The 27118-nt window shown below is 42.1% G+C and overlaps 1 protein-coding gene across 4 annotated transcripts in view; it reads right to left on the bottom strand.

The window, feature by feature from the left end:
• Dclk1 (doublecortin like kinase 1) overlaps positions 1-27118 on the bottom strand; it is a 277895-nt gene that overhangs the window by 28223 nt on the left and 222554 nt on the right. For 2 of the 4 annotated variants that reach the window (XM_055596749.1, XM_055596748.1), the window contains exons 7-14: positions 25386-25518; positions 22835-22943; positions 16700-16757; positions 16158-16277; positions 14167-14313; positions 3468-3601; positions 1624-1701; positions 1156-1252 (exon numbers count right to left, since the gene is read on the bottom strand). In XM_055596749.1, the coding sequence (XP_055452724.1) occupies positions 1156-1252; positions 1624-1701; positions 3468-3601; positions 14167-14313; positions 16158-16277; positions 16700-16757; positions 22835-22943; positions 25386-25518 (876 nt within the window). The remainder of the gene's footprint in view (positions 1-1155; positions 1253-1623; positions 1702-3467; positions 3602-14166; positions 14314-16157; positions 16278-16699; positions 16758-22834; positions 22944-25385; positions 25519-27118) is intronic. The other 2 variants (XM_055596750.1, XM_055596751.1) reach the window with 1 other exon arrangement.

Here is a 27118-nt window from a genome sequence, read left to right as displayed (position 1 = left end):
AATGTCCACCAATATCTTCCTTTTCTTAGATGCAGACATACTTTTAAAAACATGATAAATATTCATTAAGTTACCACTATCTCAGGCTTCATTTCCAGTTCCATGACATTCTGTAGTTCACTCTGCTGTCCAATTCTTCCCACCATCCATAGAGAAGCTGGTCTTGGTTTAGCAGGATGAAGAAACATGAGCTCCACCCCTCCTACCTCTGAATCCAAGGTATCCAATAAGGTTTGACTCGAATAATGGCATCTCCATGTCCTTATGTCAACAGAAGCTGAGGCGGAGCTCTCTTCCCTCTGATTAATCAGTTGCTTAATTCAATTATTTATACATTGCTGATTTATTGAATGCATATGACCACTGGCTGTGTGCTTGTCATGATGTAGGAATTGATGATAAGGCAATGAAATAAATGGGCAAGTATCAGGGGCTAGAGAGATGGCTCAGTGGTTAAGAGCACTTGCTGCTCTTGCAGAGGAACTGGGTTCGGTTCCAGCACCCATATCAGATGGTTGGAAACCAGCTGAAACTCCAGTTCCAGGCAAATACACATATGCATAAAAATGTTTTAAGAATGGACAAAGATCCTAGCCTTCAAAGAATTTGCATTCTCTTAGGAGAGTTTGGAAATTAATTGCATAAACGGGATTTGATCTCCTACCTACCTATGTTTATTTAGGTAGAGGGATATAGATGGACAGTTATATGATATAGAGGATGAACATAAGAGTTAATGTTCTGTTTTTGAGACCAAGAACATACATCATTCATAAAACAATAAAGTAGAGGAGGAGGAAAAGGCAAGGTGGGCAAGGTGAGGAGGATTTGGAAAGCCAGGTAAAAGTTAAGAGCCACAACTGAAAATGATGGCCAGAGGTGGCTTTCCTGAGAGGATGGCATTCAGTCAAAACCTATGGAGGAAAAACAAGAATGCTGTGCAGAAATCTGAAAATATAATGGAGTGCACAAGCAGTTTCTGGAATGATTGAGCCCTGATGTCTGTGAAATCTTGGAGAATGCAGTAATTCCACCTAACGAGTGCCCTGAAGTCACATTGTTATCATTCGTCTCTTCACACTTGCTGATGTAGTTAGCGTTCACACTTCCATTAAGGTACCAGGTTCTAAGGAAGGACAGCAGCAAGACCCCTACCTTGGCAGAATCTGACACATTGTCCCAGTATGGAGATGGAAAGTCCACTTGGCCCATCAAGATCTGATCAAAAAGCACCTCCTGGTCATCGCCACTTCTGTGTAGACAAACAACAGGAGAAAGCAAAGTGGAATGTCAGCTCACTGTGCACCCTGCCATTTTGTGCATTAGAGCCCTCTTGTATGCTTCAAGATGCACAGTGCACTTTTATTATTTTAAGCCACTAAAAAAGTCAGTAAGCAACTGTTTTGGCAAATTAACAAAGAATGAGGTTAAAGACTATGTGAGGAAGATTTATGGAAAGCGTGTAAATTAGCACACACCATGGAAAAAAGAATGGGAATTGCAAGTGGGGTTCTTAATATGTTCCCTGCTGCTACAGGCTCCTTTGTGTGAGAAGGGCAAATAGATCATTCAGAGAATAGAGAAATGATTTGTTGGTGCTGAATAAAAGATTGCTGCCCATACCCACGGAATGGAGGGAAACCGCACAGCAGGATATAAGTGATCACACCAGCTGCCCAGATGTCCACCTTGAGGCCATATCTAAAAAAAAAAAGTAGGAGTTAGCAAAGTCAGCCAGGGCAAATTATACAGCTAAAATACATGACTCTTCTACTGCACGCACAATGAGACCAAGCAAAAAAATTAAAAACCTGACAACTAAAACTCACTGCCCCTACCAAAGATTTCTGTCATTACAGTAGAAGGTGCAGTGCAAGCTGCCAAGGGAGGGAAGCAACTAACAGTCCTACCTGGCCAGGATGCTTACGAACCACAACAATGATCAGCTGGTCAAGAGAACCCTAAGGGTGTAAGAGTGCCACTCCTGTCTTAGTGGTAGCCAGTAGCTGCTTAATTGGATTTAAGACTTGATCAACAGGATGGAAATCATGCCAGCTTACCCACAGCTAGTGAGGCCACAGATCTTGGAGAGGACCCATTACTGCCACTTTACTAAACAATTTCTAACTGAATTCTAAGTATTTATACTTATGTCCACCTCTTATCAAAGAAGCTTTTCTTTGTAACAGAAAGACCATTGCAGAAAACCACAACCAGTCAAGATGAAGAGAAGAACTGATCATGGGGGGGGAACAGCCCTAATAGATTCTTACACAAATCATGTACCCAATGCTCAGGTAACATCATGGAAGAAGGGGCGGAAATATTGTAAGAGCCAGAGGTCCAGGAAATCTGCTCTGTGATTTTCTCTCCTATATTCTGATTGGGAAGCCTCACCCAGGATCCCTCAACAAATATGGCTGCCTAAACAAGACCTGGATAAGGACAGCATCAGCAGGCACTTTAAGAAGGAAGAGACAAATTTTATGGGCCTCCACCACTAGACAAAGAATTATAGGCAAATAAGGAATAATGGAATCTGAGAAAGGAGATTTAGTTTTCCCAATGGATGAGTATCCCAGTTCTGTTATCCCTGGGACATTCCTGACATCATATACATACAAGCAACAATAAATTTACCCATCAGGGGTTGCATTCCTATGTTTATTCACATATATGTGATAATCACAACAACAACAAAAAAGAGGCCATGAGTTACAAGAGGGGCTGGGAGAATGAGAGGGGCTGGAGGGAAGACAAGGAAGAAGGGACATAATATAATTATATTTTAACTTTAAAAAGTTAAGTAAAACTTACACCACATAGAAATTATATTTCACAAAAGAAAAAAGGAAACAAAACGAAACAGAACTGAAGAGATGGCTCAGCAGTTGAAGGCTCTGGCTGCTTTGCGGAAGTTTCTGGGTTCTGTTCCCAGCACCTACATGGCAGCTCATTCCCCTCTCAATCTATGGCAGAGACTGACATTCATTTCCTTCTGCACACACACCAGCAAACGTTCAGTGGCCAGTCCTCAGAGGCTCTTGACATTTGTTTTCCTTAAAGAAGTAGTTGTTCTCTAGGATGACTAATGCAGGGCCAGGGTATAGAGCTCGAAGGGAAAATGACCCCAGGAGACTTTATAACAGGCTATAGCAGTATCCCATCATTTTATATTTAAAGGTGATTTAATTACTATTGGTGTATGTTTCTCCAGTTAATCTGGACGTTTATTAGAAATCTAATGAATAATAGTTGTTTTTACCTTTGGCAGAGACCAAATGCAAGCCTTAAACAAAATGACAGTCATTGGCAACCTGATTGGGACAACAGGAAAATGGCTTGCTGAACAGGTGAGGTGGGAGGGAGTTGGGATGAAATAGAGGGAGAGTTAGTAGCTGATTCTGTCCAAGTTAATGATTCCTATTCTTTTGCAAGCTCTAGAGTACGGGGAAGGGGGCACTCACCCAGTCTCTGCAATGATTTCTGGAGCCACATACGTTGGGGTACCACAGACGGTGTACAGGGGGCCATCGACAATGGTGGCCAGGCCAAAGTCACCCAACTTGAGTGACTTACTGCCATCCTGGTGCTCATACACCTAAAATAAAAGTTAAAAATCCTAAGTATCTTAAAGCCAAGAGCACTTTGGTTTAAACTTAATGTAAACAAAGCAACAAAAGCCCAGACAATTTTGCAAGGATAGGCATTCAGGAGCATCGCCTGATTTTGTTACAACATTAGAAGCAAAGAAGGAATGGCAAATGGAAATCTGTTTAGCAAATAATAGGTACATTTATACGACTGGATGTAGCTGCTCATTAAAGTAGTGATGTGGGGGCTGGGAGATGGCTCAGTGGGCAAAGATGCTTGCCAACAAGCCTGATGGCATAAGCTTCATCACAAAACCCATATATGGCGAACACACACCCAAACACACAGTCTTTCTCTCTCACACATTCACATATTCACACACACATACACATATCCTCTCACACTTACACGCAATGAAGAAATGTAAAACAAGTTAAGATGGTAATGTCGGGGTCATATTTATTAAATTATACTTGGAAAGTGAGGAGAGGCCCTCCAGGATGGTTTGTATAACATGCCCATTAAAAATAAAAATAAGGACCGAACTCTGAAATAACACAGCACTGGCCTTCCTGCTCTGAGAAGCAGGATTACGGAGGTTTCTCCCTTTGCTTATCTGCATTTGATGTTTTCCACAAAAGGCAGCTCAGAAAGTCTCGAGCTTTGAATCTACCCTTCATGAAAACAATCACTTCATTTCCACATGTGAGATGATTTAAGCATGCCACCCTTCAGTAATAGAACAAAACATCCACACACATATTAAAATACTTTATTTTCAGTGCCCCACATTTACAGCAAGATCAATTTATATTTTTATTACTAATTGAAACGCATGTTCACATTTTATCTCACCTGTGGCAATTTGCAAAGATTTATTGGGTATAGAGCTAGCACTGGGTCAGCTTTCCTCATTAAGGCAGCAAGTCTCCAGTCTTCCTCTCAACCAGTCAAAACACACATGCCCATGACTCTTGGGCAAATATGGGAGCTCCATTAATGCTAGCCCGAGATCAAATCAAAAGGATATAGTTTTTTTTTTTAAAGCAGCTCAAACAATTTTAATAATTTCAAAGGATAAAGGGGAGTGCAGAATTCTATCAGTGCCCTCTCCTGGATTCAGTTAAGATGAAGACAGTCACAATACAACCCTATTTCCGGGTTGCAAAATCAACCTTCAAGAGATCCTCCAAAGAAATGGCCAAGTTTTCCACACTCATCAAAATAATTTGGCCAGCAAGTTGAGGCTTGCATGTTTGCTGTGGTCACTCGAGGATCATCTTGCTGAAGCCCAGTGGGTCTCTTGTGCAGCATCTCCACGCATCTCAGGAGCACTGCTACCGTCTGCAGGCTATATCTCCCTGCTTTTGCATTCTACCGAAGCACCTGGACAGATGTTTGGCCAGCTTAGCTGCAGCGTCGACAATGACCAATTGGAGCTGACTGTTTTGTCAGAGGCAGAGCTGCTTCTCTGGAGAGACTGTCTTGTCTACATGGAAATGACTCGGCTACATCTTGTGCAGTTTGCCCCCAGGGTTCTGGATCTTGATCAAGTTCAGGCTGTCCTTGGGTAGATATCCAAAGACTTAGGCAATCACCTGCAGGTGGGCTGCTAGGGCAAAGGCAGCCATGTGTCCATCTGTCCTCGGGGACGGACGCTATCTTCTCTACTTAAAGCAACTGTGCAGCTTTACGTTAGCACGTTGAGGCACCAGCCTGAATGTTCCCAAGCCAGCGTAAATGTTATCGTTCTGGCCATCCAAACAATAAGCAAATGTTTTTCATGAAAGGAAATCTGAGATGGGAACGCAGAGATTGGCTGTCTAGTTCATTTCCCGTACAAACCAGAGCTGTTTACCTCCTGAATTCCATTTTGGTATCAATAACTTTTCTAAATTGCAAAATGCCCTCTCGCTTTGATGCTCAGTGGGGTCTGAGCATTCATGATGTGTACTTTGTGAGGCTGAGCAGATTTTGATATATTCGACTCCATTTATACAGGAAACTCCCCACCCCTAAACACAGTATCTGTATCACCTAACTTTATTCAAAAGTTTGACAAAACCAGATGTTGGAGGACCCAGTCACCAGTCACAACCGCCTGTTGTGGTTCTGAATATGACTTTGTAACATCCCCATGGGAGGAGGTAACTAATGATCGCCATTTTAATAGGAACTCTGTCTAACTGCATATAAATTATATTTAATATAGATGAACAACATAGTCTAAAGTAAGGAAAATATAAGGACCAGGGTTCAACCTGCCAGCACTGCAAAAAGCCAATGATCAAAAGAAAAGGAAAACACAAACATTCTACATAAAAAAAAAAAAAAATATGGAGGCATCCTTTAAAATACCGATACTTCTCCAAATAGCATTTAAATATACTGAAGGTAAAATTTTGTATTTCTTTTTATTTCTTTAGTCACACACATGTGTAATGCCCTCCCCTGCTTTTTTTAAATCTTAATCTTTGTAGATTCTGTAATAGAATTTTCATGAGTATAAAGAGACTCACGTTATACTCAGGCTGCACAGACAAAAGAGCTCAGAGACAAAGGCCAACCCCATGTAATTGAAGACACGGGTCCTCTACAAATGTTTCAACAAAATGTTTTTGCAGGTGAATGAATATATGTCCAGGCCTCTGGTTTGGAATTCTGTTTAACTTATTGTCAGGGCAGGAAACAAGGTTACTTTGGGTTTTTTCCTCTTTCAACACTTTGGTAGTAGGGTGGAGGAAATGTACGGCAGTGTTTATGCCCTTTCCAGTGGAAGTGTCCCCTCCTTACATGGCATACTGAACCCTCACACAAATGGGGCTCATCAGGAGTGCTGGCTGCAACTGGAGGCCATTCACTCTTATCTCTCACTGTATCTACCGTGGACAGGCCTGTGGGGAGGCCATTTGCAGATGTAATTAAAACTTTGGCTTTTGTTTGTTTGTTTGTTTGTTTTGTGGTTCGTGTGTGTACAACACACATTGCCAAAACTATCCTTACACAGTATTTCCAGGGCAGCTCTAGATTTACATGGAACCAAGGTTTTCAGTAAAAGTTAGGAAGCATGAAGCTTGCTCACAAATTCTCATTTAAGACGCTAACGTTTCAGGGTTGGAGAAATGGCTCAGTCATTAAAAACACTTCCCCCCCCCCAGGGGACTCAAGTTCAGTTCCCAGCACCCATATCTTATGACTTACAATTGCCTGTAACTCCAGATCCAGAGGATCTGATATCCTTTTCTGGCCCTCATGGGCAATGTTCTCTAGGGAACACCCATACTTAAAAATAAATAAAATTTTGAGGTTGCTCTTGAGTGTCAACAAATAAAACACAAACATTAAAAATAAGCAAACAAACAGACAAGTCTCAGAATGAATTCTGAGGTTTTGTTTGAGTGGCTCTTCAAATCTTGAGCATGTCTCAGAAAGGGTGTCAGCGGGCTGCAAGTACAGGCCCTGACAAGCTAACCCACTGAGTTGAGCTTTGGTAGAGGAGGAACATTTTGCCACTACTGTCTGTTAAAGCCTCTATAAAACATGACCCACACGTGAAGTGGGAGCACATTAATTGTCAGTCAAGGAGTTCGCAACATGAGGTATAATTTAAGGTTCATCCCAGACCCCTTAAATACTGTAGCTGTTCCCCTACATTTTAAACACCGAAGGGCTATTAAAAATATGGGGATTAGTGCAAATTACCCAGCGTGTAGTGCTCTCACTGTTTTAACTAAGCAATAAAACTGTGTAATTGTACAACACTAATTGAATGCAGCTATACGTAATTGTGGGCTGCCATATGTATCCTATTACCATAAAGACTGTCAGGGTTTTGTAAGCTACCCTTGTGATCATTGCAGACGGCTACAGCCAGAGAACTTGTTCTCTTGGGTTTATTATATGGCCATAAAGACATCTCATGATTTGACAGACTAAATGTTTCAAATGCCAACGATTATAAAGAAGGTTTCAATTAGAAGCCAAGGGCACACCCTATTTGGGATCAATATACTGAAAGTTCAACATATAGATTTTGAGGATGCTGGTATTGAGTCTTAAAGGTGGTTTGGTTTTGTTTTATTTTCTATCTTTTTGCGTTATCTGGGGTTTTGTGTTAGCTGTCACTTTTTGAGCAGTAGATACTGTACATATGTTGATTTCCTTCAGATGGAAAGCTGAGACCATTTGGAAAAGTTTTTTCTTGAAAAAAAATTAATATGTAGTCATAAAACTGCAGCAGCGACCATAAAATATGAAAATTCTCAGATAACCTGAGCCTGGGCAAGTGGTTTCTGAGATTTTCTGATGGGGGAGGGAAAGCTGACTGACAAAACAGATGTGTTAGAATCTGCACAGTTCTCAGCTTTGCTGCAACTTCAAGACTAGTCCTGCTAAAATGAAGGCCGGTGAATTGTTAGTGACCACGGAAATAGTTTTCACAGAGGGGATCAGGAGGAACGAACAATGATTTCACCAAGTAGACTTGACAAAGCGGCGTGAAATGGACAAAGCTGTGAGAAGGGGTCAATTTACCTTTTATTATCTATGGAGTCGCTTTAAAAAGAGGCTAATTTTCCCAAAGCCGTGGCATACAGTCCTCACAATTTAAGAAGCAAAAGAGAGCAATGCTTAAGTGGGAAATTATTTTGCAAAATGTTACTTTATGGCCACATGGTCTTATGTTAGACTCCTTGAGGGAGGAAAAAAAAAAACAACAAAACCTTCTTCTAATGCAAAAACAATATTCCCAGGTCAAATATTGCGGAAACCACGAGTTAAATAAAATAACAAAGTTGATAAGAACTTGATAAGGTCAGAAAGGAGTAAGCAAATGGGAGAGGTTTCGACATTAAGGGAAAGAAAATCTCTTGTCCAAGCACCTCAGTGGTGATACTCAGTAAGAGAAGGAAGTGAACGGAAACTCCAGGAAACCCGAGTCTCACTCCCAATTTAAAATCATCATGAAGTTATCTCGCACAGGGTCCATACAGCTGCAGCGGCTCATTCCAGATCCTGTTAGGAACAGGATCCTAGGATTTTTGCCCAAACCAAGGAACTTAATACCACAGCTATTCTAAATATATATATAAATATATATATTGGTCATACAATTAGTAGCTCATATATCACCGTAGAAAAAGAATACTAGGAAAGTCAGATAGACTGTAAATGAAAATGAACTGAACCCATCTAGTTTTCACAACAGAGGGATGGCTGTTGTTAACACTACAGGTTGTGGACTTCCAGAACTTTGTTTCTTGCTTCTACTTCTTATGTGTGTTGCTTGAAGACCAAATACAAATTCACCTGGTATCGTTTTGTTCATGGCTTTTAGACTGTCCCTGACTGTATCCGCTATCTCTAACGATCCCAATCATCTCACACCTAAACGGGTTTGCTCGTGGACTGAGAGTCTTGGGTTTGAGACAGAAGGGCATCCCTTATCTCTTGAGTCCAGGGTTGTCTTGAATGGAAGCTAGGTGGTCACAGAATACAAATGGAGCCATCTATTGACTACAATGAGAAGGACACATGCGCCGCTCCATGGGCATCGTGGAGCTTCACATGTGTTTGGGCAGAGGGTTCTGAGAGAGTTTCTTACCAGGAGAAGCAGATTCTCAAGGAAACTACCTTTAATTGCAGAGTGCGATACAGAGTTAGGGAGAAAAACGGTTTCAAGCATATACTTTTTGGGAGAAGACTAAAGACAACCTGCTTACTTTTATAATCTAATGAAAACATTTGTTTAGTTGTATTTTTGCCAGTAAAGGCTAAATTTTGTGACGCGACACCTGTTTGTAGGTTTTTAAAGACTCGCCCAGTTCCCCGAAGCAACAGTAGGTATGAGTGGTGACTTCTGTTGCCCGGTATTTTGCCATCTGCTGGCCATCTTTAAGAACTTCATGCTATTCTTTTTTTTTTTTTTTTTCCATTTTATGTGCATTAGTGTGAAGATGTCAGATCCCTTGGAATTGGGGTTACATACAGTTATGAGCTGCCATGTGGGTGCTGGGACTTGAACCTGAGTCCTTTGGAAGAGCAGACAGTGTTCTTAAATTATATATATATATATGAAATAACTTCATGCATTAGGTTCTTTTCCTTTTTTTTTTCTTTTAGTTTAACAATTTCATACATGTGTTAGTGTTTTTTGGTCAAGCCCACCTCCCATTTTCTCTCCTTTAATTCTTCCCCTTCCCAGACCTGACTTTTCCCTGCCTGCTTCATGTGTTCTTTTCTGAAAGCCTACTGAGTCTGCTTAGTGATGCCTGCGTGTGCCGAGGAGTAGGACACGTTGCTGGAACATTGGCTTCTCAGGGCCTGCCTCCTTGGAAAAAAAACTGGCTCCCTGTGCCAGCAGCCAGCAACTGCCAATAGCTCCTCAGGAGGGTGTGAGAGGTTACGAGCTCCTCCCCATGCTTGGTGGGGTTGTGGCTGGCTTGGTCAGCTGTGGGTCTTTTATATGGAGTCCCAGTCACTGTGTGTATTTATGTGTGCGATGGTCCCCTCATGTCCAGCAAACATGTTTCATAGCTTTTGTTTTAAAAATTGCCTTTTTCGTAATAATCTTGTCTTGTTGGGTGCATGCATACTGATCTCATGCAGAAGTGGGGCTGGGGAACTGCTGTACCTTCCCTTCCCTGCCCTCGGAGTTTCATACTGGAGCCAAGGTGTCTCTCTCATGTAAATGGGGAGTTGAGAAATGGCCTGAGCCACACCCCACCCCATCCTTAGTTCTTTAATGAAGCTCTGCTCAGTCAGTCCTTGTCTCATCCACTCTGTCACCCACCCGTCACTCATCCATTTGATTATTATGCACGGGGTTTGATAACAAGTAAAACAAACAAACACAGGGATGACATGGAGAAAAAAAACGTTAAAGCTGATGTAAGAATAAATTCATAAGTCATATTTTTACTGGGTCAGTTGTCAGTTCTCACCTAAAGTGTAGCAGGACACAGTGCAATGGGGGGGGGCATGTTTTCTCATTAAAATACTTTGACCTTAACAAGCACAATTAGATCAACCATTTGCACGATCAGTACAGATCTTTAAGGCTATGCTACATTTTAATATTTGTGCCGTAGATTTAATAGTAAAATATGCCCAGAATTCTGTATGTTCAATTATACTACATAAATTAAATCTGTATTTGGCATTGATAACATCCACTGTGCTAGCTATAAATTTCTAAATCAAATATTTAACCATCAAAGGACTTGATTCAAAAAGATTTGCGGGATCTCTTAATGAAAGAGTAAAGCAGAATGTGAAATGAGGTACTTGTATGTATTTGTTAAGTTCCCTTGTAGGAAGTAGATACATTCAAAAATTCATGCTAACTTTACCACATCGTTTTTCTAAAATAATCTATAGATCTGCGTCTTGTCACAAAACTGAAGAAAACTATATGTGCATCAATAGTAAAAAATTTAAAAGCAATGACAATGAAAGGCAAGAAAGGACATTTCCCTATATGCAATGTTACTGTGAGGCAGTTTTAATTTTTCTTTTTGCCACAAGTAAAAGAGAGATTAAAAAGGAAAGGCACTGACAGTTATGTGTCTCTTTGCCTCCATAAAATTCCTGTGAAGGAGGCTTGGAGGAGTTAAAGATCTTGTTCAAGGTTATAGAATGAGACAGCAGGAGGTGGGCAGACTCAATATGTAAACTCTGAGCATATGAAGATGTGGCTCTCATAACGGAAAAGCTCAATAGTGTTCGGAGTAAAGGCAGAGGGTGGGGTCTCCTGGGCAATTAGAAATGTCATCTTCATTCTGCTAAATGTTCTGTTTTTATATTTATTCTGTGATAGATGTATCTATTCCTCAAAAACGCATCAACTCACAACCACTACAATGGGCAAGCAAAACTATTAGTTTTTCTTTTCTTTTTTTTTTTTTTTGGTGCGTGTGTGTAGATATTAAAAAAAAAAACTTTATGAATGGTTGCAATAGGTTTTTTATGTATTTCAAATCAGGTTAGAAAAGGGGGAGAAAGAGAGGAGAGAGTATATATATTTTCTTCCTGGTTCATTTAAGTTAAAGCATGTTCCAATGAGCACAGCATTTAAAAATATCCTGCAAATTATAATTTTAGAAAAAGTACACTGCTGTGTAATCATAGAAGGCATTTACAGAAATAGAGAATGGTCTGGTGGGTAACAAACAGTGGCAGCCCAAAAAGGGCACTGTGGTGGGGAAATGAAGCCCTACTTTCTAATCACCGAGGTTCAGGGCTTAGAGAAGTTATTTAACAAAGACCCACTTGTAAGCCTGTTCCCACGAGGCGAGGCTACATGAATCAGGATACAGGAGTAATGACTGTGGATGACAGAAAATTGCTGCAGTCCATGGAGGCAGCTATGCAGAAGAGAATGTTTTGGCGGCTGCAGAGATTTGGAATTTGAGGTGCAATTAAGTCAGACCTCTGCCATTTGACCTCCGCTGCCTGCCTGAGCCAGCGGCTACAAGATTACCAATGTAATTGCAATGAGCTAATTGTGTGCATTTTTTTTTTTTTTCTTGAATGCCTGTCTTTTAAGCCTGAATGTCAACTTCATAAAGGAATGTGTCCAGTTTCCTGGCATGGGACCTGGCCCACGGTGGCACTTGATTAGTCTCCCCCTAACCCAGAGTACAGTCTAGGGTCTCTGTGAGTCAGAATTCAGTTGAGATCTTGAGTTTTCTACTTGTATATTATTGTATAACCTTGGGTAAGTCATTTATATTCTAGGCACCCCATTTCTTTACCTGTGAGTTAGAGCAGTTAAAGAATTTACTCTGTATGGTGGCTGTGAGTTTTAAGAAGATAGTAGGTATTTTTTTAAAAATTATTAATTATAGTTTTATTCACTTTGTATCCCGGCTGTAAGCCCCCTCCCTCATATTTTTAAAAGCCCCTCGTAGAGGTAGAACATGTAGGTAATTCTCTCCAGTGGCAGACCTCATCAGCTTTTATTTGTGAAGTGGAAGGTAAGATACCCTTGTGATTTTATTTTAGTTTTTGGAGACAGGGTCTCCCTGTGTAGCCCTGGCTGTCCTGGAACACACAATGTAGACCAGACTGGTCTCCAACTCAAACAGATCCACCTGCCTCTGCCTCCCCAGGGCTGGGATTAAAGGTATGTGGATTCTGATCATCTCGAGCAGCTGCCTGCAGTATGGATTTCTGTACCCTGCCACCAGACACTAATCTCTGATTTAGTAGAGCTGCGTTAAGACCCAGAAATCTACATTTTTAAATATGCTCAGAAATGGAAACCAGAAGAGAAAAAAGATGGTCTTTGGGTGAATGGGAGAAAAATTATTTTTATTTATAATTAAGTCTTTAGCCTGAAGAATCAGTAAAATGTAAGCTACTCCGTGTTTCCCAGAATAGTTCCTCCTGCCTTGTTTCTGCTCCCATCTAGACAACCTGTACAGTCAGCAAGGGACCTTTGGCATGGAGAACTCAGACAGGGGAATTATAAACAGCAAATCTCATAAATAGTTATAAAGACAAGAAAGACATTAGGGCTTTGGGGCTGTTCTCTGCTTTAATTTGTTTTAGGCAGGGTCAAGTAGCCCAGGATGGCTTTGAACTCCCTATGTAGCCAAGGGTGGCTTTCAACTTCTGGTCATCTTGTTTTTCTACCTAACAAGTGCTGGTATTACTGGCATATGCCGCCATACCCAGTTTTATGCGGTACTGGAGACCAGAACCCTTGGCTTCATGAATGCTAGGCAAACACTTTACCAACTGAGCCACATCCCAGCCATTACTTATTTTCTAAAATCTGTCCTTTCCATGGTTGCTTTGGTGCCGAGACGAGAACATCTACTTCTTATGATCCAGTTCTCTCTGGTTTTTAGACCGTATCATTAAGATGCAAAGCTAGAAGAATAAAACAATTTACTGGTGGTTGGGGACACAGCTCAGTCAATAAAGAGCCTGCTGTGCAGACGTGAGGACCTGAGTCTGAATCCTCAGCTCCTACATAAAAGCCAGGTGTGGTGGTACATGGCTGTAGTCCTAGGACAAGGAAGGTGAAGACAGCCAGATACCTGGGATTTGCTGCTGGTCAGCTCAGCTAGACTGGCTGACTTGGTGAGGGTGGGCTCTGGTTTCAGTGAGAGACCCTGTCACAAAAAGTAAGGTGGGGGCTGGCAAAGAGGACATTGGTGAACCATTGGGGATGGATGGGTGTGGCCATCATTCAACACATTAACCCTCCACACACAGGGTTTTCTTTCTCTTATATTAGAATAAAACAATTGCAGCCACGGCAATGATCTCATTCACTACTCAGTCCTGGCCCGTGATCCTGTGATATTAACTACAGCCAGCCTTTGATTTTTTTTTTCTTCTTCTCAGAACTTTGTTCCCATTCTTGGGCCTGAAATGTGTTTGCTAAGCAGTCGGGTTTCTTGAGGGTATGTGAGCTCTTACAGATCACCTTAAAGAGAAACTGAGTATAGTGAGAATGAGCCCTAAGAGGCAAAGCAGTTAAAAAGAAAGAAAAGCAAGGAGGGCGGACATGTTCAAAAGGGGCTTGGGAGTCAAGATGCCTGAGGATGGCCTCCCTCTTACCAGCAGGTTCTCTGGCTTGATGTCGCGGTGGACGATGTTCAGGCTGTGCAGGTACTTGATGGCACTGGCCAGGTTATAAAGCATCCCGCTGGCATCTCGCTCTGTGTATTTGCTTGTGGAAGTGATGGCGTCAAAAAGGTCTCCGCCCTGGAACAGAGCAGCTGGTTGGGTGGGATATTGACAGATGGACCAAGAGACTGCCCATGGAGGGGACTGACAAACCAGAAAGGATACAACGAACGGACCAAGATTTGGGGCCTCCTAAGGGCTTTCTCTGCTACCGCCTTTCAAAATACCAAACGCTCCTTGATGATTTTCTTTCCTTAGTATGAAAGGTACTGACATTTTCTCCCAAGCTTAAGAAAAGAGCAAAGTGATGAGACTCTGACAGCAGACATGTGCTCTCTCCACAGCCCCTTTTGCAGGAGAGAGGCGGTAGGGCTGGGTCCCCAGCTGAGAAGCCTCATGTGAGGGACTCAGGCGACATGTGCTACCTGCCACACACCAACTGCTGAAGTGCAAATTCATAGTCCTAAAACTCCCCCAGGTAATTCTGTAAACTCCATCCTTAACAGAATGTTCCTGTGCCTTGCCTTTGAAATTATTAAGACACGTGTGAAATGCACTCTCTCTCTTTCTCTTCGACTTGCTACATTTAGCTCCCTTGAAGTGGGTGTTGAGATCTCTTTTTCAATAATGTGTTTCTCTGTAAGGAATGGAAAATGAGACCTACAACCTGTTCAAAAGACAAGAAAGAAAGGGAGAGAGGGAGGGGAAGAGAGTGGAGAATCTCAAAGAGAGTTTTCTGGGCCTATTATTCCTCTGGACGTTTGTCCTGGGTTCTAATTTATCACTAGTTGGTCAAACAGTGATTTGGGGCTCATCATTATGTGGTGTGTGTTTAAAGTTCTTTCAGAGTTTGGGTATGTGTTGCTAAAAACGTTTGCATCATGCTTGAGTATCAACCAAGAAACAGCTGAGTCCAGAGTCCAAAACCATTCCTATGCCACTTCATAGTGATCAACTTAATTTCCCTTTTTAAAACAGCAAAAACAAAACATAGTCCCATAGGCTGTCAGGTTTCAGGTTTCCCAAAGCATGCTGGCATCTCTGTCCCCCATGCAATTTCTTCCCCGGAAGCTTCTCTCACTGTCAGGGAAGCCACAGTTCTTCCACAAACAAACATACACCAATGTTTTTTCTTTTTTTTTCTCTTTAATTTCTGTTTTTTCTCAAAGATGGGGCTGCCCCACACAGGTATGAAGTTTGTTTCTGAGCCACAGAAGGAGGAGAAGGATAAATATTCTCTGTGGTTTACTTGAGGCCCCTACCCTCAGTTATACAGCATCAGGACATGTGAAAGCAAAGACCCAGGGGCTATCCTTGTCACATAAGCTCAGGCCTTGAGGCAGTTCTTTGTGGCTCATAGACAACATTCTCTCCCCTACCTGAGACATCTTAGATATACAGAGAGAATTCACCAAGGCTGTTCAGTGCAACGAAGGCTTGGCTGTAGTTATCCGATCAGCGTAAAGTTGGCAATCAGACTGAGATCTGGCACCACATACATCACAAAATGCCTCAATTTCTTGTCCCCAAATTTAACTTATTCCCCACAAAATCAGCCTACGGGGAGCTGGCCAATAAAAATAGGGGGATTAATCATATTTTTTAATAGCACCCAGCAGAACAACAGGAATGAGTTGATTTAAAGAGCCATGCCATGGTGAGATTCTATTCTGTGAACTAGAGACAATATAATTTACTAGGTGATTAAAATAGTGATTTTGTAATATATATACAAATATATATAATGAACAAATAAAAGGGTCTCTCTTTGGTAGAATACTAGTTTAACATTTTTACCTCAGTAACGTTGACATGTTTTGGTCATCCCTAGCCTCAAATATGACAACAGAAGTAGTTTTTCTTTAAAAGAAAGAAAGAAAGAAAGAAAGAAAGAAAGAAAGAAAGAAAGAGAAAACCCCCACCTTTACTAATTCCATTACAAGATACAGCTCAGTCGGCACATCCATCTCCTCGATCAGGAGAACAATGTTTGGATGCTTCACTCTCCTTAAGATCGACACCTCATTCTGGATCATGTGCTCCTGTCCAAAGGAAAATCATTTGAATAGACACAAAATGTACAAGGAACTAACTCAAGACAGTATAGTCACCTGAATATAGGGGAGATGCATTTTGGCAAAATGTAGCAGCATTCCGAAGACTCTAAGATAATTAAACTCAACCCATCGTGACAACTAAAATTGTCCATAAAATGATGGAATGAATTTTAGATGATGAAAATAAGGAAAAAATATAAAGCAAGCAAAGATGAGGGGAAAAAAATCAAAATCAAATCATTCCCGCCACGCTTACTCCAGGAATATTTATCCATTTATACTGCTTCCTAAGTTTGTGACATTCTATTCCATCAGAATGCATCTCTTGGGCTGTGCTGGGTTAACAAACTGCTTTTTGTTTGTCTGCCCTTGGAGCACCAGCTTCACAGAGTAAACTTGATACTCACTTTGCCTCTACATTTACTTTTCTTGATGATTTTCAGGGCATACTCCCGAGCAGTTGACCTGCAAAAAGAAAGTTTTTAAAATAAAACTTAATTCTGGACTAATTGACTCCTTCGGTTGGGAGTTAATTTCTTGCTTGTAGGTCTCAGTGTTTCTATTGCTGAAAGGCTCCTTTCTTTCTGAACAAAAAAGTATGTAGATGTTAATGGGCTTACTCCATCTAGGGACAATGGATGTGTTAGCATACACAGATCTCAAGTTACGTAGCCATGTTTGCACAGAAAACACAGCCATTTTGGCTGTTTAATCCATGATAAGTTACTGTCCCTTCTCTTGGAAGTCACAAGCAGGGTTTCAAAGCATATGCCTGTAATTGACCTCTTTGGCACTCTTTTAATTATTCCCCTCACTCCTGCCACACATTTCTAAATAGCTCAGGCTGGCCTCAAACTGGCAATCCTCCTGCATCAGCTGCCCAAATGTTGGCAATGTAAGTATTGGGATTCTCTGTGCACTAGAGTGGCTATGACAGTTGTCTGAACAGCTCTTAAGGTCACCCTCAAGACACCTGAGAAGAAGAACACACTCTGTAGATGTCTGTTCAGTGTCAGAGTCTCAGAGTGAGTTCCTGGAGAACCCAAGAGTGATGAGCTCAAAGAGAATAGAGGAGGAAAGCATTTTTTGCAGTTTCCTGGGACCCTCTAGGCCTTTTATGGCTCTCACTCACAGAATGAAATGGAAAGGATGGTTAGAGTCAAGTCTCTTTCCCATAGCCCCATGGCAAGGCAAAAATCATGTTTCTCAGACTCTGAGCTTTCCATATAGCCCGGCCATATGGTGTCTCCTGATGGGTGTGGGAGAGAAAGCTCCCTCATGCTGTCTCCTGTTAATAAGTGCTAATGTGGACCAGTTTTTCCAAGATATTCTAGTACTAAACCTAAGGGCACAGCCGTTGTCAGAGGGCACAGTGCATAGGAGGTTATACCAAACAACAGCTTCTGAAGCAACAAGCTTCCATTTCTGGTACCAACAGAGGCCAGCCTCTTTCTTACAGATAAAAGTCACTTATCTGAATCCAAACGGTAGTGGCTGGAATGAGTCTGATTAAGGGCAAATCTGGAAAAGGGAATTTTAACGTATTCAATATGATGAATTTAATGGGATACCCACATATATGCTAAGAGCAAAGAAAAAAAATTTTATAGACAAATTAAGAGGCGAAGTATTAAGAAATCTGTCTCATGGGTATTTTAGAAATTAGCGACATATACTATTTCAAAAAGAAGAAGAAGAAGAAAAAAAAGCTTCCATTACTGTTCTTTCAGGCCCCAGCATTGGAAATGCTCAATAAACCTTACATTACTATGGTTAGATATGGGGAGTAAAACCACACGGTAATGACTCGGAAGCTTTTTTTTTTCTCTGCTAGAACTTCGGTTTTTGGATGGGGTGAGGTAAGCCTCTTTGCCTCAGGGTGCCATACTGCTTTACTGCTCCCTACAATGTGTCAGGATGGGGGAATGAACAAGTCAGGCCTCAGTAAAGTGTAGGATTTGGGCGAGAGATGTCCGCACAGAAACCACAGACCATCAGCAAGGCTCTGTGGTTGAGACAGAGAGAACACACCTCAGGCAGAGGTAAGGAAGGCAAGTTGGCATTTGGCAGTGAGGAGGTACCACCAAACATGAGTGAATCAGCATCCCTCTCACAATACAGACAGTTCCTCAGAAGCTTTAATAAGATCACAAGGCCCTTTCAAAAGATACTTCAAGAGACTTCTGAAGACTTTGCAAGTTTGAAGATAGTTCATCAAAGGCAAACTAAAAGCTGGAGGGCTCCTAGATAAAGGAACCCTCCGATCAGAACCCCCAAACAATTTCCATTCTGGATTTGAATGTGTCTTTTGATGGAAGAGGATCTAGGCTTGGACCTGTGGATTCCACACTTACAGCTATATCACTCAGGGCTAGATAGCAAGGATGGAGCTAAGCAAGGCTCAAAGACCAAAGGTGTCTCTATTTCACCTCTCCCCACCCCACCCCAACCAACCCATCTTTTCATAAAACAATGGAAACACAGCCATGTTGGTGGGAAGAGTGAGTTTCTCAGCTGTGGGATTCTCTTGAAAGAGTGATGCCAATGTCCTCTATATCCGTGGCTGGTGTGAAATCTGAAAAGATGGGATTTATCTCTGCAGGCAAGAAGACATCCTTGAGCTGGTGACAGGGTTGTCTTTAAGAAGACCAGGATTTTACATTCTGTCCCAAGCCTACCGATGAGGGAAAGATGAAAGCAAGTATGGGCTGGGTGGTCTCAAGGCTCATTAACAAGTATATGTCACCTCTCTAGCTAAAACACAATCCAATAGTCTACCCAATTTACTTGTATCTTACATCAGATAGCACACCTCACAGAGGGCCACTAAGTTTAATATTGCAACAATTCTTTCTTGACTTCTTAGAGACAAAACTGTAGTGACTTAATAATAACCCTTAATTGCCACAAGTATATGTTTATAGGAGTAGCTGATCTTTAAAAACAAGCTCCAGAGCAGGTGTTAGTACCAAATGTAAACCCCATGGGGGTAGCAATGCCAAGGCATACCTTAACCGAAACAGCAAACTTGACTTAAGGCATGGAGAATAATTCTGGCTGTCTGTCTTGCTGATACCAACACAGGCCATTTGCTTGTCTGTTCCTGGCAGTACATTCTTGACCTTTTGTGGAAAGCTCTAGGCCACAGTAAAAGCAGCAGCATGAGAGAATTCTGTCTTTCTCCTTGTTTAGGGCAAATCAATTGGTGAGGTCAGCTTTTATTAAATGTACCCTAAGGTTGGAGCCCAAGTGCAAGTTTTCTGATTAAACTTGAGGCGGCTCTACAAGGTGGAGCCCATACCTGACAACCATCAGGGCCAAAAACATGGAACTAGACTATCTTGGGAAGCACTCTGCTAACGAGACAGTAATAAATTGACACCTAAAAAGTTTTCACCATTCTTGTAGATTAGTGTATAACGGACCTTCATCTGAGAAGTTCCAAAAGGTACCTGAGACCCACAACTGGTCAAGGTGTCGAGAGTGACTTTGGATGCTCAGCCTTACATGGGATATTATATCATACCCTCCTCCCAAGGATCATTGTGGAAAGATTGTAAGAGCCAGAGGTGTTGAATGACTACAAGGAGACATAAATTCACAGTAGCGGAGGGTACTCACAAGATCTGCACAAGCTCAAGCCAGAAAAATTCGCAGCATAGAGGGGGGTGGGTGTGATGAGGATAGGAAGTCCCACCTCTGGCTGAGGAGATATTGGAAACTGATAGCTGACGGGAGAGGGAGAGTCAGTTTTCTCTGAGGGTGTGGCTTCTGATAGCTCCAACATAACCAGGGAATAGCCACATGCCTGAGAGTAAATAGGTGCCATTAATGGGACTCCATGGATTTAAAAACAAAATGAGGACACCACATTGAATGGGTGTGGGATGAGGGACGAGTCTGGGAGGACATAAGGGAGCAGAATGAATATGGTCGAAAACAATATAAGACATTCTCAACGAATTTATAAAAATATTTTTAAAAAATCTCAATGGCCCAAACAGTGGTGTGTTAGCAAACAATATGCTAGAAGGCCTACAGAAAAGACCCATGTCTCGCTGTTATTGTTCCCACTGTAGAAAAATTGCCTGTGATGGCAGGTTGTTACAGAGGAGGAACATCTTTACCCTTGTTGATACACATTCATCCCCCAAAATGTAGCAGAACGCACCCACAAGCAGCATGTGCCATCCACAACATTCCTAGCTTACGTTTATTTTCTTGGATCTCTGCAAAATATTAAAAGAATGTTTCATAATATCTCTGGGGAGAGAGGGCACTAGCCATATGTCCTTGCTCAGCAGGAGCTGCATGCTGCCACTTCCAGAGCAAATCTGGTATTTAGACTCTGAGGTTTCATGCAGTGAGCCCAAGATGTGAACTCATGCAAAATGAACACAAGCCCAGTGAGAAGGAAAGACAAAAAGAAAGAAAGAAGGAAAGGAAAAGAAAGAAGGAAAGAAAGAATTCTGAATGGAGAAGTAGGAACTGTCTACTGTGAGAAGGCTAGGGTCCTGGGACTGAGATACGTCCTGGTCCAGGACCAGCTAGAGCAAATGGTAACTGATCACCAGGTCAACTTAACAGATGACAAGTGCTGGCAAATAATTAGAAAACCCACAAAGAAAGGCCATGCCAGTCTGACAAAATAAGAGACCTTCTACTTAGTGGAAAGATAATGTGTGTTTGTGTGTGTATAAAATTACAACCACATATACACATCTACGTATATATGTAATCATACACACACACACACACACACACACACACACACACACACACACATATATATACACACATGTACACACATATCACCTTAGCAATGCCTTTCCTGATTTAATTTCTGCCTTATTGTACATTGGAAAGGTGACTTTGGCATAGGGGCGTTCCTTATTAGACTCTTGTGGGGGGAATCCTTTCTTAGAAGCAGTGGGGTAGGCTAGACAGACTGAAATATGTGTTTGGGAGCAAAACTCTGATCTAAGTGTTCAGTAGATGAGTGGACTTGGACATTTGATTTCTTCAGTCTATCTTTTTATGAAATGGGAACAGCCATACTGACCCAATTGGATCATTAGAATTCAACGGATATGATGATACAAGGGCCATGAATAGATAGATACTCTAGTAAACAGTGTTTAGTCCTGTTTCAGCAGAGTCTGAGCCCACGGTGACAATGGGATGTTTTCTGTGTCTGGCAGTCAGGCGATTGAAAGGCTGTGTGCCACGTGTAGGGTCTGCAGACTAAGGGAGAAGAGAAAGGTAAACTGACAGGATCAGCAGGGGCGAGGTTCATGCCACCAATTTCTCATGACTCTACCTCACGGGGAATAAGTGCACAGTAGGTTGCTATGCTGTTGGGAACCTCCTAGCCCAGCTGGAGTAACGAGGGGGGTGAAATCTGAGAGCCTCTGTCTAAGGGTTGCTTAGTGGGGTCCTGCTGTCTCCAATGAGAAGGTGTGCTGGGATGCAGGGCACCCTCAGTGGAGGTTGCCTCTACTAAGAATCCTGGGGATGCTTCATACCCTAGGCAGGCTTCCAGTTCAAAGCAGCTCAGACCCATCGCTCTTGACGATGCCCAGGCCTGGCTCTTCTATCCGGCTTCCTCATCTGTCTCCAGGCCTGAGGTTTCCTCTCTAAGGAGTAGTTACGGCACAGGACAGAGATACTTATACAGGCTCTGCAAACTTGAGGACTGCCCAGCTAAGGGGAGCAGGTAGACCTAGATGCTTCTTTCAGGGCAGCCTCTAGAGACCCAGAGGGATCCCTTCAAATGATGAGCTAAATGCCTCCAGCACGGCTCTGAGAAGATGTCAGCAATTGCCCAAGAAAGAACTTCGAGTCTGGCTTGGAGCTGAGGTTTGAGGTCACTTCTGAATGGGATGGCGCTGTATTTGTTGTCGTTTCTTTACCTGGCAGCCACCAGCTACTGTCCTCAAGCAGTCCTTAAGGTCCTGTGGATAAAGCAGGCATTGGAGCATGCCTGTGATCCTGACACTCAGAAGGCAGAGGTAGGAGTGTGGCGAGTTTGAGGAAAGCTTGAAATGATCTTGACTCTAAACCCGCAGGGTCTCTAGTTTACCCATCTGAAGACATTTTCACAGATCAAATGCCATCACTGTAGAGTCAGCATGTGTTTTAAAACCTTTCAGGCTTATTGTGATATACATTTTATGATGATACATATTAGAGATCAAACTCTATAAAAGAACATAACCGAAGATATGTGCAGGAGGAGGTCTTCAAAATGACTTCTTAAGAAAATAATATAAAAACTTTACCTGACATAACTGGGAAGCTTTCCTTAAACACAGTAAGTAAAAATCAAAGTCTTTATATTGTAGACTTCATCCCAGGAACTGTTAAATATTTAAAGTCTCTTTAGGTGGATTTTATTTATTATTTTTTTTCTCTTTTGTCTCTGGCGTTGAGACACTAACTTAATCCATATGTGCCTCTGCCTGAAAATAGAGACTGGGCCATGGGAACCATGAAGGACAATTGTTTCCTTTAACTTCCCACACAAACAGTCCCCTGCTCACCTTTCTATACATTCCTTGACCACAGCGAAGTTTCCATCTCCTATTGTTCTCCCGACTTTGTATCTTTCTGTTATTGTGGCAGGAATCTGGAAGCCTTCCTCAGACTCTTCTGAAAGAATTATGAGTGTGTTTTTATTGATGGAGAAGGAGCCACAGATGTTGTATTTAAGATACATTTCTAAACCATCATCTCACAGACTGGAACTGAAGTACAGCAGGCAGCCCCCCACCCCACCAAGCCTTGTAGAGACTTGACTTTTTTTTTTTTTTTTTTTTTTAGAAAGAGAGGCAAACGATAAATTAAGAGAAAACGTATTGGGTCCACCTGGACTCATATCACTGCAACTTATGTTTCTGCTTCAGCAGGATTCAGAGGAGGAAATGCTGCATTTGAACAACATGCTAGTTTGATCAATAGCCCTCACCAAATACCCATTGTGCTCAAAGAAATGACGTTCTTGTGTACAGGCCAGAGGAAAAGGCATTTGTGGAGAGGCCCTGGGCAGTTTGACATTGTACAAGCATGGAAAGGTCCTTCTGTTGAGACACTGAGCTTGACTCTGTCCTGAAACGGAAACCTCTGCAACATTTCTCATGTACTGTGTTGCTCACCACCCCTCCCTAATATCAGTGAGCAGATTTTAGACAAATGTTCTCACCAAAGCAACCTGCATGGCAGATGTCGAGTTTAAACCCCCGATATCTAGTACGTCTGTGGGCAGATCTGTTTTTGTAATAACATAACATATTATTCCTCTGAAAATGTATTTTGAAATATTTTACAAATGCCTAATAATGCTTTAAATATCCAAGGCTATAAAATTAAATAGGCCCTGCTTGGGTCACATAAATATGACGCATCACTTTTAACATGTCAAGGGAATAAAAAGCCTTTTAAAGCTGGGCTGTAAAACACACACACTTTAAAGTTATAAATGCCAGCTTTCCCCCAGGCAACCTACAGAATGGGATAAAAACCTAGTGAGCTTCCTACCTGTGTTCTTCTCCTAGCATGTCTTCATGAACTGAGTTTTCCCACTCAAAATAAATTTGAGTGTGAAAGGGGTTTCTGGTATGTTTTGTAGTTCATATTTCAGATGTGACATGGGCGGGAGGAGAATGAATGGAAATTTATCTGTGGTCATTTGGGTCGGCTTCATCTTGCTGAGAATGTGCTATCTAGAAAGTATAGTCAAAATGCAGGACAACTGCCTCTACTATGCCCACGTACAGCTTCACAGCCTCCACAGTGTGGATGGCATTTCCCTTCTGGATCACGGGGAGCTTCCTTGGCCGTGCCCAGAATAAAGTGAGGGCTGCGGGCCAATGCCCACTCCCTTAGCCCATCCAGGAAAGAGTCCTGATTTCACTTGTGTTTGAAAGACTCACTGTGGGGATTTTCATCTTCTCCAAGAAGAGGGCGGGGGGAATGGTTATGGGTTATCTGAAATTACAAATCACCTCACAAATGACAAGGTCTCAGACTCTTGTACATTATAATAAAGTAGTTGTCTGTGGCCTTTGGGATATTTGGAATCCTACAGATGGGGAATAGAGGGAGGTCATCTGTCCTCTTTACCAGTGGAAACATTCCCTGGGACACCTATCCACGGCACAGCATCTGGTATTTTTTTTTCTACTAACTATTGGCAAAGGATCTTGTCCCTTTAGACTCAGCCTAGGGTTAGTCAAGGATCATTAAATTTCACTGAGTGAATGCAGTACAGTGGAGTAAAGGAGATGCTTAGATGGCTGAACTACAAACTTGGACAAATGCAGAAATGTCTGACACTACCATAGTAGGAAGCAAACAACTCACATAGGAGTCACATGTCTTACTTAATGTAAGAGAGTCCTTCAGAGAGTGTATCTTTGGGACAATATCAAGTCATATAATTTGAAGCAAGAGGAACTTATTCCAACAGTGACTTAATCCTTATACACTCTTACTTTTCCAATGGTTTCCCCTAGCAGATTTGAGCCTGATTACAACCCCAGGGGTGGAAATAGTGACATTTAATAATCTTCATTTCTATAACGAAAAAGGAACTAAGATATGGAGAACTGAGGAGGCTTCTCGGAAACCAAACAGTGAGTTAGCCAACAGTCAATCCAGGTCATTTCCTTATGTCATGAAGAAATTCTACTGCAGATTACTTTAAGGGGCAAGCAGTATTTCTTTGCAGTTGCCAGCAATGGCTTCTTTCTGTAAAGCTATAGTCTGATGGATTGAACTCCCTTAAGTTGGAGCCCACCTCTGGGTGCTCACATTCAAGACAAGGTTATCTTTTCACTTAAGGAAAGGGAGTAGGGCCTGGGAGCACAAAGGCAGACAATGGCTGGTCTCCTTAGGCACCGCACACCGACAGGGGATGTGAAAGGACTCAATCAGGCCAAACCCTCCTTCCCAGTGGAGTGCTAACACCTATGGGAGTCACCCGCTCTTGTGCCCAGTGATACCCCCCAGCCCCACCGCATGCAGAGAAGCTGCTGGGGTTTGACTACTCATTGTGTTTCAGAAGTTAGAGTTTTCAAAGTAAATTTAGCTAACCCCTCCTCCATTCCCTCTGCAAGCTGTGCCTTCTCCCAAGCTCATCACCTTCCCCTGGGCCATCGTTCTCATCCATTGAGCTGCAGACTTTTGTGGAGGAGAGTGAAGTAGAGGAGCCTCCATGCTGAGAGATCTGTAAGGGAACAGAAACAGAATAAAAAACCTGGATCAGAATGATGGCGCCTCCACACACCATACCCAGCCCGGAATCTCAGGAGCTAGTGTTGCCCCCTCCCAGGGAGGAATTGGTATTCAAACTTGGAAAATGAGGTCTTAAGAATATCCTATGAGGGCCATGAATCCCGTTCTCCCTATTAGCCAGTAAGAAGTTGTGTTGACTGTTCCCATGGCTTTGTGGAAGCAGTCTGTGTATCCCTTCCACAGCGCTGCTATCCATGTAGGAATGTTGGTGCCAAGCTATACTCTTCATCCCCAGCACTTACTCCATGGCTATTTAAAAATAAAAGTGGCCTGAACAGCAGGCATTAACTGGTAAAAAAATAAAAAATAAAAAAAGAAAGAAGTTGTGTTGACTAGGAGAGGCTAATCATTGTAAACCTGAATCCCCATGACTTCTTTTCCCAAAATCAGCATCCTTGAGCTCCAGTTTGCCAGATTTTAGGCATCTCACTTCCATGTCTAGTCTGCACTGAGAGTCTCAAATGTGATGCCATTCTGGCCTTATCTACTTTATTTAAAATTTTTACAACAAGAAAAAAAGTCTCTTAAGTTAGCTATGAATATTCAAAAAAATAAATAATTAAACAACCAAAAGCAAACAGCTTAGCTTTAGCAAAATTTTAAGAGAAAAGTAGAAGAGTGGGTTTTCTACTCTCATTTTGCGAAAAAGATATGCAGAAAACACAAGGCACGCTTGGCCTGTTACATAATATGTCTGAGGGAAAGGCAAGAATTAAAACCTAGGTCAGGAGAGCCTCCTGCAGTCCAGATGGATTTTGACTAAAGACCCATGAGAGCAAACAGGGTATGACTACATTAGAGAGAAAATATTCAATATTCAATACTGGAACTGGCTGGGAACAGTATTTAACAATGGATGCTTCCGGCTCTGCCCCTACTTCTTGAGAAAACATTTTGTACACAGTTATGCTATTTCTAAATAGTGATCACAGCTCATCCTAAAAGATCGTCCTTCTGTTCCCCTGGGTTTATCCACTTGGTTGGCCTGATAGGAGCAGGAGGCGGTGAGGGGGCGGCATTGGCTCATGGTGCTGGCTGTCTGTGGAGCAGAGAGAAGGGAGAGCGGCTGTAGTTGCATTGATCACGAAGTGGTGATGAGAAGCAAACTTGACCTACATTTCTTCTGCTTCCCCGTCTCCCATTCAACCTCCACCCCATTCCATCCAGCTATAACTGAGCACAAAGAGGGCAGAGAAGTTGTATGCTGCTCATACCCAACAGCCTCCTGTACAGAAAACCCAAATACCTTCTTCTTCATAAAACAGAGTTATATGGTTGGGGGTAAACCATGTAAACACTCCAGGGCCATCTGAAGCAAGCACCATAGAACATTTCCTGAGTGACAAAGGGACAAAGATGGATATATCCCATTGATGAGCGCATTAATGTTGACAGTTGACAAGGTTAGAATGACAATTAAACTAATATTGATACCTCTCCTTCCTTAGACTATGTTCTAGATGTTTTGCTATTCTGTTGCACACCCTCTGAATGTTACATAGTTTGCACAATGGGCCACCTACGTCCCTGTA

Source organism: Psammomys obesus, unplaced genomic scaffold, assembly GCF_907164565.1.
Source record: "Psammomys obesus unplaced genomic scaffold, mPsaObe1.curated_primary_1811, whole genome shotgun sequence".
Taxonomy (NCBI): Eukaryota; Metazoa; Chordata; class Mammalia; order Rodentia; family Muridae; genus Psammomys; species Psammomys obesus.
Note: the sequence above shows the minus strand (reverse complement) of the source record. Positions and strands in the feature narration are given on the sequence as shown.